Raw genomic sequence first — 16,818 nt, forward strand, 5'->3', positions numbered from 1 at the left:
CCTTGAAACCTATGCCATTTTGTAAAGCTTTTCACTTCGGTTCTCTTCAATTTTTCCGATTTTCGATAACTCTCATTGGGTGGTAATAATAAAAATGAAGTAGATGCTAATACTACAGTACAGTGGTACAGTGGAGTAAATAATAAGCGTTCATTTAAAAAAAACTTTAGAGTGCTTTGAAATTAAAAAATAATTCATGTGAACGAGTTTGCTTAAGACTCCTCGAGACCCGCAATTTCGTGAATTTCTTTCAAAAATACTCAAAAAATTGGCTCTAAGGTCTCAATACTACTGTTACTCGCTAAATTATAAGTGATTACCTGTGTCGTTGCATCTGGTGGAACATTTATTTTTCAAATGTTGAATCTGTCCACACGTTGAGCAAAAGGTTGAAAAGCCAGTTCTCTTAGCAAAATTAATCACCCATTTTGCAACAAATTGCTGCTGTTGTCCTCCGGCACCTTGGATAGCCAACTGTCATTGAAACAGTGAGCGACTCTCTGCTTGCAGGTCACACTTACTTGTATCAGTAGGTTGAAATAGGTGTACATAAAAACATGTAGCTTTTTTACAACTTTTATTTTTTTTATACAATAATATAATATTTACATTTTACTACGACTACTACTACTTAGCTAAACTTATTCTACACTATTTTCTACTAAAGAACCCCGGCCCTAAAAAATTCACAATAAATTACTGCTGAAAAAGATTCAATAAAACTTACTTCTTTAATTTAAGGCATTATGATTCTTTTTAGTTTTTAGGAAGTCGAGGTAGCTGGGCTCATTGAAATGATCCCAGTTCTCCTCTTCTTCTTTCAACATCACTTCACATGAGGCCCTTTGTTTTTCTTTATCGGCCCGATGACACTTCCAAATGTGCCTTTCAAGCCGAAACCAGAGCAGTACGTGGTTTTTGTCGTATGGACAAACTATGACATCCTCTGAAAAAAAATTATTTCCAACTAAACTACTAAAAAAATATTAAACTTACCAGGAGTATTATAAATCGAACACTTCCTTGTAACTTCCATTTTTTAAAGAATTTCTTGTTATTGCAGATATACACAAGAACTGTGTTACACAACACAACACATTAACTTTTATACAGTTTGGGGTGGAAAATGAGTAAGGACAATTGCGCGATTCATCTTGAATGAGTGAGGAGTTGTTGGCCTTGGAAAAGTGGGGAGTAGCATGAATGACCTTGACCTTGAAAACACCAAGGTCCAATAATGCCTTGGCCTTGAAATGGTGGGGGGAAGTGGGAGGGGTTGGCCTTGAAAAAGTAAGAGAGAACGAGTGACCTTGAAAGAAAGAGAGGGAAAATGGGCGGGGTCAAACTCAAGGTCAAGGTTGTGTTGTGTTGTCCCCCCATTCGTTATCTACTACCAACTCTTAAACTGATCGTAGCATTGGCCGTGCTTTGCTGAGAATACCTGAGGCTGACTGAAGGCTCTGAACCATGTTGTTCTATAAAGCCGTCCCTTAAGTTACGCAACGTTGTTAGGTGACTGTACAGACTTGTAACGCATGCAGAAGTTTCACTTTGTCTTTCTTCAGCGTTGCTTGTGGACGCAGACGGCTCTTGGTCTTGCCTAAAACATGTTTTTTTACTACATACTAAGCCAGGGTCCATCATTTTTTTTTGTAAAATTTTTTTCGGCAACTAATGTTCAAAAAAAGTTGTATGAGGTATTTAAGAGTATTTGAAGACTATACCGGATTGTACGAAATTTATTTATTTATTTACAGAGACAAACAGCTCTATAATAAATAAAATAAAAAAGGCTTGGACTTTGAATAAAGTAGTTGACCGAGTTATAACAAAAAAAAATGGGACCGCTGTCACTTTAGCTAGGCTCTGCTAGTGGTAATTTTTTCTCATTTTGCTTCTTGTTGGAACAATAGTCTTTAAAATTTACACAATCAGAATTTAGGCAAGAATTGGAACGAATGTTTTTGTGGATGTTATCTTCAATTTTTTTCACTACAATTTGCACTAGTTTATCAATCACACAAAAAAAGCTACCTTCTCTAATTATAAATCCAAATAATTAAAAGATAGTGATGGTAGTAGGAAAAATTAAAATTGAAATCTTCAAAGTGAAATTTTTGGCAGCGAAATAGCGACTTTGCGTTGACTTTGTGAGCATTTTTTTGCGAAATTTGTTCGCTCAAACATCACTTAACACGGTCAAATATTGCTTTTTTGTTTCCTTTTTGAAAATCCAACCATTCTTTTTGAGTGATAGTCACTTGTGTTGGCAGATTTATTAAAATATGATTAAACTTTGCTCAAGTTAGCTGAAAACAACTATTTATACGAAAAATGTTGTTTAAAAAATTTTGTTTTTGAAAATTAATTAACTGGGGCTGTCTAAAGGCTGTTTTTGTGTAGTAACAATATTTTTGTTAAAATCGGAATTCCTTAAAAAAAAATTACTCAACTAAACTGACAAATCGCTTAATTAGAGAAAAATTAAGTAATTTTAGCCTTTGTTCACCATTTTTGAGCAAAAACTCGGTGACATTCTATAGTTATAAATATATTTATTCCTTTATTTTTCCATTTTCGAGCATTTTAACATATTTTTGAACTAAAAATTCATATATTTATCAAAATTTCGTCATATCAAAGAAAATAATTTCCTATTTAGGTCCAAAGTTATGTAATTTATGATTTTTTTCCGCAAGATTTTATTAAAAATGGGGATAAACTTATAACCATAGACAGGTAATGACTTAATTTTTTTATTTTTTGGTTGCTTAAGCTAAAAAAACATGCAATTATCGCAAAATTTGGTAAAAAATTACCAAACTTTTTAAATGGCAGTTTCGATAGTTAACTTTTTTTTTTAATACATTATTGAGTTAAAAATCTATTCGTTTCTATTGAGATTTCGTTACATCAAGTCATACAAATACCTAATTAAATGTAAAATTACCTAATTTTTGCTTTTGTGTGAAAATTCGAACGATGATTACACGATATACTGGTCTTATAATTGACGGTGAGTCTATAAGGTTAGAGGTTACTGTCAAAAAAATTACTGTTTTATTCCGAATAAAATTGTTCCTTATTCTTTTTTTCTATCGCAAATCACGCAAATTGACTCAAAAATTTCTTGTTTCTTATTGATTTGTATTAATTATTTAAAAACTCTGTAAAAAGCAAATTTAGCGTGCCCTAAAATTATATAGACTTTTATTTAATTATTTACACTTTTTTGAACATTTGTATCATCATAAAAAAACGTTAAATTTATCATTTTTGAATATTTTAAAACCGTGTTTAGGCATTTGTAAAATGAAGTTTAGATTTTTTTGTTGCTTGTAAATTTCTAAAAAAGAATTAAAAAAACCCAATTTTGTTTCAATAAATGGAGGAGAATTTAATTCTGAATTGATCTCTGTTAAGTGTTAACAATCCGTTTTCTTCGTAGATTTTGAAAAAACTATAACGAAAAATAAAATTCTAGCTTTCCAAGTCGTTTACTGAGTTAATTTTTCAACCACCCTTGTAGTTCTTGTACAAAACTTTTCGTGTCCTTGTCGTAATAAGGCTCTGCCGTTAGTGCCTTTAACTCATTCTTAGCTTATTTTTTTCTCTTGTATTTTATTTATTTTATCTTTAGATCCCTTTTAATGTATATTAGATTCCGGTCTATAGCAAACTCAGCGGATGCGAATATTTTATTCTATTTTGTCATTTAAATTTATATGTAGTAGCGGTATTAAAAATTTATTCAATCTTTGTTGTTATATATCTGCGATTTTTATTAATTTAGATGTTTTTTCTTTTCCAGACTTCATGATTTCAGAGCAAAAGATAACAGAATTACAATTTAATTTAAAAAAAATTGCAACATCAAAATGAACAACTAGCGGTTTTAGTCGTACAAATCTAAAATCTAATAATTTTTATTAATTTTGCTAAAATAAAGCACTACTGCTTCATTTTCTATTGTTTCCTACGAAAATGAATAGACGAATTTCAATATACTGTTTACAATAATGAAGAACTTAATGTTTTAGTCATTATATGTATTATATATGGTCCAAAATTGTCATTATTTTGGTCTAGAATTTAATTCTTTTACTAGCCTTTGTTTAGATTTGCGAGTCGATCTTATCCTGCTCAATTATTGAGTTGATCAGTTTTGCATTAAACCAAAAAATCCTTTCCAGTCATACAAAATTAAAGATGAATTATAACATTATTAATTAAACCAATTTTTTTCATTGAATTTTTTTGCAATAATCTTAGGATTTGCGACACTTTAAAACTAAAAAGCTAAACCTATGCAAATTAAATTTTGAAAAATATAAAATGAATAAATTGTGACTGGTTTCATTTTTTTTCTATTGTTCTCATCATGTTACCTGCTTGTTGTGGCAACTTCTTCTGCCTCTGTGTGAACACTTTGCTCTCCTTCCGCTTCATTCTGACTCTGTTCCACCGGCTGTTCTGCGTTCTCTTCCTGAGCAGACGAATTACTTTGTCCTTCACCTAAAATATTTCTTTGCGACGTTTCATTCGGATCAAGTGAATCCTCTCCTCCTGCACTCAAAGCCGCTCTTGTCATTGGATCATTCAACATTTGTGAGAGAACATCGGTCATACGCTGCATCAAAGTGGCATGTAATTGTGGTCTCGCTTGACCAATACCTTGAAAAATGTTAAAACTTTGCACCAACTTCTTTTAAATTTCCACTTACTGACAGTTGTCGTTGTGTCTCTTTCTGGACGTGCATCTGGTCCAGTATCAGACCAATCTCCTCTTAAACGTAACTTTCGCACATGAGGTGGCGAATTATTGACACGTTCTCGTTGGCCTGCTAACATTTTAACTTTCTCCCAAGGAGACGCTTTAATGGGTTTTTTTAATTCAGCTAGCTGATTCTCCTTTAGAAAGAGTTGAGCAGTTTAAACAATAAACACTTAGTATTGCATTTTTTTATCACATTACCTGTATCCTAAATAGATACAGATAATCTAGACTAGCATATCTTGACCGTCATGACTGTAGCTGAGTGAAGTTATTCTGTATCTTCGGTCTTCCAGATTTGGGGCGATGAAACTACAGAATGGTCGAGCCTTTAAATGATCTAAATAAAAACAAAAATTAGAAATAAAATTGTATTTTGAGTGTGCTGTAATCCATTCAATATGTTTTTGTGTAAGTACTCGTAGTAGCTTTGATGTGTTTTTGTTGACAAATTGTTTCAACTGACTAATTTTCATAAATTCTTAGCTTTTTAGAATCGAAAACTCATAAAATGAAGCCAAAAATGAATTTATTTTTTGACTTATTCCCGCGCCAAACCCCTTTTTAACGCCATCAGAAACGTAATTTTTTCTATATTTTTTTATTGAACCTGTAGTTGACGTGCAAAAACAGTCTTTTTATGACACAGACCTACCACATTTCATAAAATGTCAAAAATAAACAAAAAAATAGGAAATGTGACCAATATGGCATTATTTATATTTTTCTAAGATTATTTAAAAAAAACAGAAGGAAAAATCATTAAATGAAGTCTAAAAACATATTATTTTTTGTTTTTTTCGAACATTTTGTACGTTTTGTTGTCAGAAACATAACTACTTTGCAAATTAATCAAAAATAAGCAATGAAATTAAAATCTTTGGAAGGATTTCACAAAAACTAGATTAAAAAATGACTAAATTACGTCAAAAATAATGCATTTTAAAGTTTTTAGTAAGAGACACAATGATATTTAACAAAATTGAGTCAAAAATAAATCATTAAATCACTAAAGTAAGTCAAAAGTTGCGTAATTTCTGTTTTTTTTTTCGAAAGTGCAAGCACATTTTAGAGCTAAAAACTCCCACTTTTTACTCCACCTTTGGTAAGATTTCGCTAAACCAAGCCAATGAGTAAAACTAGATTGCAAAAGAAATAATTTTGCATTTTGCAGTCGAAAAAGTGCTGGATTAAGTCAATAAAAAGGTGTTATTTTTGTCTCTTAGATCGTTATCTAAGCACATTTTTTATAAAAACGCCAGTTTTATTGAAAATTTAATAAATAAAGAATATAAAAACATCGTTTGAATGTTTTACAACAAAAAATCGCAAAATTAGGTCGAAAAAGATAATTTTTGCACATTTAGCACATTTTTCTAACTAAAACGCAATTAGTTCACAAACTGTTGCTAAAAATAAGCCAGAGAATTAATGAATTTAGTCCAATACCTTTTCCAGACGTTTAAGAACTTCTTAAGCAACACTAAAATTTTTTGCAAAATTTTACAAAAACCGGACTAAGAAATCAGTAAAAAATTCGTAAATCAAAAATAAAATAATTTTTTAATTTCATGACGAAATGCACCTCGTATTGTTTTTAGGCAGCAACATAATGAGTTAACAAAATTTTCACAAAAATAAGTCAAAAAACACCAAATTGAAAATGACTTTATTTGCAATTTCCAAGACTATTAGGATTTTTTTTTCAGTCGTTTCAAAAATTTATTCAAAATTGGCCGAAAAAATACCAAATTAAGTTGCCAAAGGGATTTTTTCTAAAGTTGTAGGCATGATTTTGAGTTAAAAACACAGACATAAAAAATCGCAAAAATTTCGTAAAATTTCTTCAAAAATAAGTCGAAAAATCACCAATTATTGTTATTTCTGCACTCCACCACATAAACATGTTTCTATTGTAAGCTAAACATTCAGTCCTTCAAATTCAGATTTTACTAAAATCGTACCGAAAAGACAAAACTAGATAAAAACAAATTACTTTTTCCAGAATTTTGGCACAATAACTACAAAATTTTGGCGAAAATTAGATGAAAAATTATTAAATTAAATAAGGTAAACGACAATTTCTCTCTGAAATAAACATAATTTTTTAGAGAAATTTCGCTGATTGACGGAAATAATCACTAAATTTGTTTAAACATCGGTTTAGTACGTTTATCAGACAAACATGCAACTATTTTGTAAAAAATCGTCAAAAATAATCCTAAAAATCGCAGCATTGAGTCTAAATTCCTGTTATTTTACCTTCCTCGAACGTTTATGCGTGTATTCAAGCAAGAAAAACACCAAAAGCAAATCACCTATTTGGTTTAAAATGAAAATATTCTAAAGATATTTCTGTATTTTCTGAGGGTATGTAATTATGTATGCTATCAAGACGTTATAAAAAAAATCTGAACATTAGATCAAAAATTATATAACTTTTGTCAGTTTAGGCACCTTTTTGGATTAAAAATTTACGACATCTCAAAACCGATCAATTAGGTTAAATTTTTACCCTAAAAATGGTAAAAATCTAAAAAGTAGGTCAAAGATGACAAAAATTAGTTAAAAACTCAAATTTTTTTGGCTAAATCAAGTCCAAAATTTACTAAACCAAGACATTGTTTTGCATTTTTTTAGACTTTTAGTACCTTCTTAAGCTAAATTATTTTATTAATTCGCAAAAGTTCCCAAAATCAGCCGAAAAAGTGCCAAATTAAATGTCAAAAATCTCATAATTTTTGCATTTGTTGAGCGGTTAGGAACGTCTTTGAGTAAAGAAGTAATTTTTTGAGAAGCACTAGGACCTAGCGACATTAAATTAGGTAAAAAATGGACATATTTCTGTACATTTGGCAGTCAGGAGCTTAATAATAATAATATTCCAAAACTTTCTTTAATAAATCAATAATTAGATTAAAAATGATATTACTTGCAAAGTTTTTCCAGTAGAAACCGAATTATTTAGAAGAATTGTGTCACAAATAATCCAAAACATCATAAATAGCACAATTTGTTTGTTTTTTTTTTAAATTTTTAAAGAGGAGACTTCGCTAAAACAGGTAAAAAAATCACTATTTTTTTTAATTTAATTTTGGGGAAAATTAGCATATACCGAGCTAAAATACAGATTTCCATACCCAAGTCTTATACAAAAACAATGTGAATGCATTGTAGACAAAAACTCACCCTCGAGTTGAGTACTAAGACAACGTCTGTCATAAATACGCACTGTTGAATCAGCGCATCCAACTGCAAGCTGATGAGGTGCAGTTGGACTTATTGCAAGAGCTGTAACAGCTCTCTGACACTTAATTAAAATATCTTCTTTACAACGCGGTTTTCGGCAACTTAAACCAACAATTACTTATTAGCAAACAACAAAAAACCTTAATACCTTGTCTTTGTCCTCAAATCAAACCAACGCACTGTGCCATCCTCCCCACAACTGAGAAACGTATTGGGATCATTTGGTATGGTAATCACCTCATAAGTGGTTCCTGCATGGCAACTGAACTGGTTGTAGTAAGTATTTTTGGTGTTTTCGAGATCTGGCCAAGGATTATTTCATCAAACAAAAAAGCAAATCAGAGATATTTTACTCACCTGTGTGTAAGATGATTCTGTTTATCAGAAGAACATGGCAAGAACTTAGCACTGAAGATGTTCGCATGGTGGCTGGTGCAATAATTGGTTTCAACTTTGTATGTGTGCCCATTTGTTATGATTAAATGCTGGTCGTCTGAACCCGACAAAATATACTCTCCTGTGCTGTTCCAACAAATGGTGTTGACACAGCCTTGATGGATTTCTAACTTCTTGAGCAAACCTAGTCTCTGTATAAGATCACCGTCGTCTGAACACAAAAACTGTTACAACACTATGCCTACAAGCACCGTCACCCACCTTTAGCATTAGTTGATAATTTGAAAAAATTGTTTTTATAAGGAAGGTTGTATAAGTCCCGAAATATCGATTTAGGTCTATTATCCATAATTAAGTTATTTAAATTATCACAGCAACTTGCCCCAAGATCACCAAAGTGGACTAAAAATAAACTTCTTGCCATACATGTTCCGTCCGTTGGGTTGAGGGGGCCATAAAGCGCAGCACTAATTGGAAATTAATTTACAAAGCATTCCACCGAAACAGATGTAACAAATAAATAATTATTTAATTAATTTCACAATTTTTTACTTCACAAAAGTGAACTTATCGAAATGTCAAAACGAGAAGTGTTTACGATTCCAAAAAGAATGAAAATTAATTAATTATTACACAAAGAAAAAATCAATTATAACTATTTACAGGTGCATCGCTGTATCCAGTTCATTTAATACAATATTTTTCTTACAAATAATTTTAAAACTTTTCGGAAAATGGGCTAATGACGTAGCCATAGCCATAGCCACCCAACCTAACCTACAAAACCTTGATTATTTTTTGGGTTTTTATTGTGTGAAAATGAGTAAAGTGCACCTTTTACCAAGGTTGGCTCATTAATACAATAATGGGAGCACTATTACGTCCAATAATTTTCAGGTTTGGCAAAATTAAGAGCAACTTCTTAAAAGTGCATGGAAGAGTTTTGCACGTAGCACAGTTGAGTAGCAGTTCAGACGATGAAAAGAAAGTCCAGAAAAAGGATGAGGACACAAAGAAAAGTAACGAAGCCCTCAAAAAGTTAAATAACTTGTTAAAGACAATGATTGAGGTATTTGGCTGTTACACAAGTAGCAAAAAACAAGTGTAATGATTTTAGGACGATGTGCAGACTAGTGATAAGAAACTTAATTTGGCGAAGCCTCCCAATAGGAGACAGGGCCAGCAAGAGAAGAAAAAACCGGTGGAAACTCCTGGTAAATCATTCATAATTGATATTCAAACATGAGCCTCTTAATAGTAACAAAATATAAATAGAAAAGTACATAAATCTTCCAATAAAGGAAAAATACGAAAATTGCACTGAAAAAACTAGAAATGAGAAAAATATGCTTTTGTTTTGTTGCGAAAATAGTCCACTGGGAGTTCTCTTTAAATAAAATAAAATACCTGGTCAAATTTATTTAATTTATAAATAAAACGAGCACACGAATTTTGTATTTTTTGATATTTGGAACGATAATCTAAACAAGAATAATAAATAATAAGACCATAGTTAAGCTTAGAAAGCATCAATGATTCGCAGAGTTTTTTCAAATTCAAAATATTGTACTTGGAATATTAAATTTTTAAAGCAAAATAAGACCTCTTTACAATCAAGTTGACATATTCTCTTTTTTTACGTTTTAGAGACACCTATTAGCTGTTTTAAAACTATGTAAACGCCAACATACTTAACATTGGAATTTCCAATTACAAGAATGTAAGGAAAATGCGAAATAATCATGTGACAGAAAGCAATTAAATGAAGGTGGCCAATTGCAATCCACACATGGAAAAAAGTGCCATTTTTTTAATTAAGGCTGAAGAAGAATTTAGAACTTTCTCCAACTTCAAGCCCATTTAAGTTCAAATAAATTATAGACTACTGATGCACAATCTTCGTATTATGTAATTATTGTATACTTCGATGAATAATTTTTTACAGTAGAAGCGTCCTTTTTCATTAAAACATTTATGCGAAAAGTTTATCTTTGCATATAATACTGTACAATATTATTTCTCCCTATTAATCAGCATTGAGTTCCATTTTTGTAGACACAAAGAGGTGATATCTGTCTTCAGATGTTCGATAATAACTAGTTCAACAAACGGAAGTCTATTCATAAATTTTGAAGAATTTACAAGATGAAAATGTAACGAATTTTTTAAAGAAATTTTTAGAGACAAAAACCAGAAACAAACACAATACTTGGAATATGCCGATGATCTCCTGCTTTCCGCCAATTTTGTCTGTTAAGTTTACTTTAAAATTAATTATTTTATAATTTTTTACGTTAGCGATTTGAAATTCCGTCATTACAATAATTTTTCGGGAAATGCTCTAAAGCAATAATTCTTCCCAGGACTGTAATAGTACTTTTACTTAATTTTTTCGATATTCCGATTGTTTATTATTATTAATTACTATACCTTCAGAACAACATAGCTTTAAATTTGATTATAAATTACTTTGCCTAAAATTTTTAAGAGAAGCAATGTGTTAATGGCTCTCAAGTCATAGCAAGCCGTTGGATTTTTTATTTTGGGTAAAGGACGTAATAAAGCGGTTTTACACATTTTTAGGATAATATGGGTGAACTTAATTTTAATATCTTTGCTGAAATGTTATCACCTTATTTTTTTTGTCTACTAACGAGAATGTCGCATTAGCACAAACAGAAAAAGTAATTATTAACATCCTCTTCAATAAAGTTGTCAACAAAGTATAAAAGGCGCATGAAGATCAAATATTTGAATATTTCAATTTGAATTCAAAAAGAAAAAAATAAGAGAAGTTTCTATAAGAAATCAATCTGAGTATGCTGTTTTGAAAAAACTGAGTGGTGAACAGAATTAAAAACTTCTGGTTTGTTGCAAAAACAATTTTGTTGCAGAGACACAAATGACCAGAGTTGTAAAGGACGTAGCAGAGACGTTGGGAGGAGATGTGAAGCAAACCGAGACAGAATTATTGATGAAGCTTTTAAAGACGTCTGAAGAGGGCAAAGCGTCTAATTTAGTGTTCGTATACCATTTTCAGTTACTGTTTCATTAAACTGTAAAAATTGTAGTGATTTGGTTAAAGGAATGAAAGTTGATACTGAGAAATCACCTAGTGAACAATCCAAGGCACAACAAGTTAGGAAAATTTTGCAAGCAAAAACGGGGGAAAAACCAATGTTTACACGAAGGCCGCCGAGGAGCGCCAGGCCAATGAGAACAGAACTGTAAGTTAAAAATTATCTCTTGAACATTAACATTATTATTATTTTAGACCAACCGAGAAAATTGATCTCTTCGGAGCCGAATCTTTGGGGATTTTCACAGATAAAGCAAGTTACGTTAGTGAGGGCGTTGAAAACAAAACTTGGAACGAGTTATACCAGAGGGATTTAAAGCTGGCTGTTACTCACCCTCCTAGCAATTATTTCCAACAGATGATCTTGTGGACCGAACAGGGGAAAATATGGAAATTTCCCATTGATAACGAACAAGGTTGCGCCTAATTTGTTAATTATCGTGTCATATTTATAATTTTAGGGCTTGATGAGGAAAAGAAAGTTTACTTTACCGAGCACGTGTTTCTTGAGAAGTATTTAGAGCCTTGGTGTCCTCAAAAGGGGCCCTTGAGGCACTTCATGGAGTTGGTCTGTGTCGGACTTTCGAAAAATCCATACTTGACAGTTGACGCCAAACGGGAACATATCGAGTGGTTCAAAAACTATTTTGAAGAGAAGAAACAATTATTGAAAGAAGTTGGGGCACTACAAGACAGAGAGTTAGGTAACAAAAACACTCCTAAACAAATTGAACACTAATTTAGTACAACAATAGTAAATACAGTATTGGAAAATGAAACTTTGTTTTAATGACAAACCTACAATTTTTAAAGGGAAATTCAGCATTTATTAAAACTTATTTCGACACATGTAATGTAATAAAAACAAAACTCAAACGAATATAAAAAAGTTGAAAAACTGACCCAAACACTTAAATCTGGATGTGGAGTGAAAGGGGGCAATGGTCTGACCCCAGAACATCACTATGTATTATGTTATCGCAAACGTTGTCCACAAATCTATGGGAGACTAAGAAATAATCCAAGCGCCTGAAAAATTTAATATTAAAACTAGATATCGCACAGTATTATTATTTTACCATCCAACGTTGTTAGGTCTGACATTTCTCATGTAGATCCAGAAAGTGTAAGCTTTTTCCTTCTCGGGATATAAGTGGCGATAAATATCAACATAACCGTTTCCAAGAAAAGCAGTCATGCCGTCACGTTCCTCCACTGAAAAGCCAGCACTATTGGTGTTGGTTTTGGGATTAGCCAAGTCAATCTCTTTGTGTGCCACGTTCATATCCCCACAAATTATGACTGGTTTTTGGGAGTCCAAATTTTTAATAAACTTCTCGAATTGTTCGTTCCAATCTAAACGTTTTGGCAAGGTGACTAGATTTCGACCTGTTAATAAATGCGAATGAATTACTTACTGTTCGATCGTTGGTGTGAAAATAATGAATATAAATTCGATACAAACCCGACACATCAAACTTTTATTTAAAAAACAAAAACAATGCCTTTGGTTAACTTAAGACGATAGTAACATACAAACTAATTTAAGAGAAATGTACCAAATACATTATTCTTTACGTCACATCTTCGATAAATCTCTCATACAAAAGCTTTTAAATAAAATATTTGAGACTTGGTCGATTCAAATACGCGTAAGCCTTTAAATTAAAATTTGGAGGAGATATTTGAAATTTTGAAACAAATTACTGTAAAAAACGTTGCATCAACCCGTGAGAAGGTTGTTCAAGATTGTTCAAAATATTTAAGTAAGAGCTAGGAAAAATACTTTAAATAAAAATTGTGAAGCATACAATCAGAATGAGGCGAAAAATTATTATTACATTAATTCAAAAATAGAATACTTTTTTCTCTTTCCTTAAGCGAAAAATAAAGACGTTTTTATTAAAAAAAAAAACGCGAGATTTTGCTAAAACTGACAAAAAAACAACTAAATTTGTTTGATCAAATGATCATGGCATCATTTTACCTTTTTACAAGGGATTTAGCATGTTTTTGGCCCTGTCAGGCAAATGTTTTGAAAAATATCGGCAAAAATACACCGAAAAGTATTCGAAAATTGTGTTATGTTTGCCTTTTTTTGTGTTTAAAGGTGAATAATTTTTTTCGAACGTTCTATCAAGTTTATCAGGCAAAAACGCCAGTATTTGGAAGAGTTTCCTCAAAAATGTGTTGCTCACTCGACTTATATTTTCATTTATAAAATGATACCATCTTGTAGTAACATTATCAGTTAAAAAAAATAGTTTGATTGAACAATGCATCAATTCATCATAAAATACAGTCCACAGTTAATCATAAACAAAGCATTGTCAATGACAAATCGTAAGATATCCGGCTCGAAGAACCAAAAAATGTGGCTGTATTTTATTACGAATTGATACAATGTTAAATCAACTCTGTTTTTTATTGTTATTTTTTATTTATTTTTTTTTTTTTATAAATTAAAATATAAATCTAATGCGCAACGTAAGCAAAAATAAAATTAATGTTTAAAATGAAGGGTTTTTGTATTTTCGAGTAAGAAGGCCAAGGACTTTTATTTAATTCTTGGTATAAGCGCATTCTAAAAATTAAGAAAAATCTGAACATATGTCAAAAATGAAGGCCAAGGACTTTTACTTAATCCTTAGTATAAGCGCATTCTAAAAATTAAGAAAAATCTGAACATAAGTCAAAAATGACAATTATTTTTAAGGTGTACCAATTTTACAAATTTTAATCTACTTAGAAGACCTGTTGTTCCAAAACAATTCGGATCAACAAATTATTGACAAATAATATATAACTCAGATTGAGGAGAAAAATTATTAAATTAGTTCAAAAATTTTGTACTAAAAAGTTCGCGAAATGTGGCTAAAAGTAGCGGAAAACCACTGAATTTATTTGATTATGACAATATTTCGCCTTTTTTCAAGCGGTTTGTATAATCCTTGGTGTAAACACGTTCTAAAAACTAGAAAAAAAGTTGGACAACTGTGGTTTAGGTCAACATAAATAATTATTGCATTTTTTATTGTTTCAACAAGTATTTTACGAGATTTCACAAAAATCATACTAAATTCAATTGTTCCTAAACTTTTATTGTCTTCCAAAAATTCACAAATCGGAAAAGTCAGCAGCCTAGTTTTTCAATTAAAATATCTTTAAAATTTATAAGTAAAATCAAATAGTTGTATCAAACTGCATGAAGATAAGTTATTAGTTTCGTTTGATGTTTTTTTTTGTTCCGAATGTTTTTTTATTCCAATTCCACAAATTTTATTTTACTTAAAAGACATTCCAGTCATTAAGTTTTTAAGAAATATAATCGACTAAATACGAAACTATTTCAAAGAATTTCGTCAGAAATAAGGCAAAAATCACCGCATTTTATAGGCCAAAGACATTTAAACCTTGGAGTAAACACATTTCCTGACATTTTTGGTCTTAAAAAATGCACTAGAGACAATTTTCTCGAAATTTTACACAAAAAGTATTAAATACACTTATAAAAAAGAAGATAATTTGGTAATTAGAACCTAGAACACATTAGAATTTGATATTTATAGCCAAAAAGTTCGCTAGACCTTTCAAGCTACCTTTGTTGGCAAGTTTTCTATCTCTTGTTCTGTGACTGGCTGATCCAAAAAGAAACATTGCTGACGTCGGGTCAGAAATTCTCACATTTTCAATAATTTTTCGCTATTTTATGATTGGCTATCCACATAACTCCAACTTTTTTATTTACAATTTACTGAACAAATATGGGACCAATTAACACTTGGTTTAAAGAACACATAGCTCATTTAAGATTCAACAGATTTCAAAAATCAACACATTGGTTAAAAAGCGTTGTATTTTTTTTTTCAATAAAAGTAGTGAGTCTTTTACTAAATAAATTCTCTCCAGATAAAAAAAAAATAAACATTTACCTGCATTGGGGACATATACGTTGACTACAAAAGTTTCATACTCCACAGTGATACATCTGCCCTCTGTATCATGTTCTTTAGAGTCAATCCCATAAATAACATTAAGTGGTTTATCTTTAACCATAATGCCTACACCTGCATAGCCATCTTTATCGCTACTACACCACAATGTTTCGTAACCTTCTATAGTCTTGACTTCTTCTGGTAATTTATATACAGCGCACATAGTCTCTTGAATACAAAGTATATCTGGTTTGTCATACTTCAAGATATCAAGGCATCCCTTCTTTAACCAGCTTCTTAATCCGTCTACATTCCACGTAGTGATATGAAAGTTGGGAGCTTTTCCTTTCGGGGATTTCGTGGTGCATTTGAAATTTATATTTTCCCAATTAGTTACTGTCGAATTTTTAGGCCCCCTTTGTACTGGCGCAGTCTCTCTCTTACTAGCTCTTAGAGCTCTGAGTGTTTGAGGTTTTTTCGCTTCTTCCACTTGGGTTTCTTCTTTATTTCCACTGTCTGCCTTCTTGGCAGTTTTACCCTATAAAGTTTTGTGTTATTCTTCAAATTCTATTACAAGTGAAAAATAAAATACTTTAGTTTTCTTTGCCTTAGGTTCCTCCTTACTTTCAGCACTTACGGGCTAGAACAGATCTTGTAAAACAATTAAAACTTGGTGGCAATATACTCACTTCTGCTGCTTTCCTACGTTTTGTTATTCTTTTTTCGGTTGTCTCGTTTTCACCTTCAGCTGGTTCAGCAGGTGGTACTTTAGTATTTTCCTTCTTGGAAGATGTAGCCTAAAAAATTACAATTATTGTAAAATATTTAGAACTGAACCACACTTTTTTTTTGTGGAAATTATCACAAAAATTCACTTCAAGTAAAATATAAATACCTTGTTTTTCCATGCTTTAGGTGCAACAGTTTCCTCGACATTTTCAACGCTTACAGGCTAAAATACACTTCATAAAACAAAAAAGACTTGGTGGCAACATATACTCACTTCTGCTTTATTGCGTTTTGTATTTTTTTTTCATCTGTTCCGTTTGTAACTTCAGTTGGTTCAGCTGGTGGTTGTTCCTTCTTGGAAGTTTTAGGCTAAAATGTCATAAATATTTAGGATGTGGCTATTTATACATACTGTATGTATACGCAATTGGCTATTTATACATACAGTATGTATACGCAATTGGCTATTTATACATACTGTATGTATAAGAAATTGGCTATTTATACATACAATATGTATAAGAAATTGGCTATTTATAGTTACGTATAACGCAGATAGAAAAGTAGAATATTGATTGTGACCATCTATGAATGCCATCCTCAACTAAAATGTTGCACATTTGCAAGTCTGTAAAAGTTTTTGCAGGAACAAAAGA

At 31.2% G+C, this 16,818-nt stretch overlaps 3 protein-coding genes across 3 annotated transcripts; 1 reads left to right on the forward strand and 2 right to left on the reverse strand.

The window, feature by feature from the left end:
* Window positions 1-562: 562 nt before the first annotated feature.
* LOC655983 (DDB1- and CUL4-associated factor 6) lies at window positions 563-8,993 on the reverse strand. Its single transcript, XM_064359341.1, is given in 11 exon segments — window positions 563-677; window positions 728-946; window positions 997-1,600; window positions 4,389-4,674; window positions 4,725-4,911; window positions 4,976-5,114; window positions 7,964-8,124; window positions 8,172-8,325; window positions 8,381-8,397; window positions 8,399-8,630; window positions 8,681-8,993. Coding segments are annotated over 6 exon segments (840 nt in total). The 5' UTR covers window positions 8,844-8,993; the 3' UTR covers window positions 563-677; window positions 728-946; window positions 997-1,600; window positions 4,389-4,674; window positions 4,725-4,911; window positions 4,976-5,001.
* Window positions 8,994-9,199: 206 nt separating this feature from the next.
* On the forward strand, window positions 9,200-12,277 carry mRpS31 (mitochondrial ribosomal protein S31). Its single transcript, NM_001170623.1, is given in 7 exon segments — window positions 9,200-9,264; window positions 9,317-9,488; window positions 9,537-9,633; window positions 11,314-11,440; window positions 11,491-11,646; window positions 11,694-11,914; window positions 11,960-12,277. Coding segments are annotated over 7 exon segments (1,077 nt in total). The 5' UTR covers window positions 9,200-9,238; the 3' UTR covers window positions 12,238-12,277.
* LOC657541 (exodeoxyribonuclease) lies at window positions 12,221-16,445 on the reverse strand (the record flags this gene model as incomplete). The annotated part of the gene is made up of 7 exons (XM_064359389.1): window positions 12,221-12,527; window positions 12,578-12,887; window positions 15,431-15,971; window positions 16,026-16,073; window positions 16,123-16,230; window positions 16,329-16,385; window positions 16,437-16,445. Coding segments are annotated over 7 exons (1,191 nt in total), but the record flags the coding sequence as incomplete, so codon positions are not given.
* Between the last annotated feature and the right edge of the window lie 373 nt (window positions 16,446-16,818).

This window comes from Tribolium castaneum, chromosome 10, assembly GCF_031307605.1.
Source record: "Tribolium castaneum strain GA2 chromosome 10, icTriCast1.1, whole genome shotgun sequence".
Taxonomy (NCBI): Eukaryota; Metazoa; Arthropoda; class Insecta; order Coleoptera; family Tenebrionidae; genus Tribolium; species Tribolium castaneum.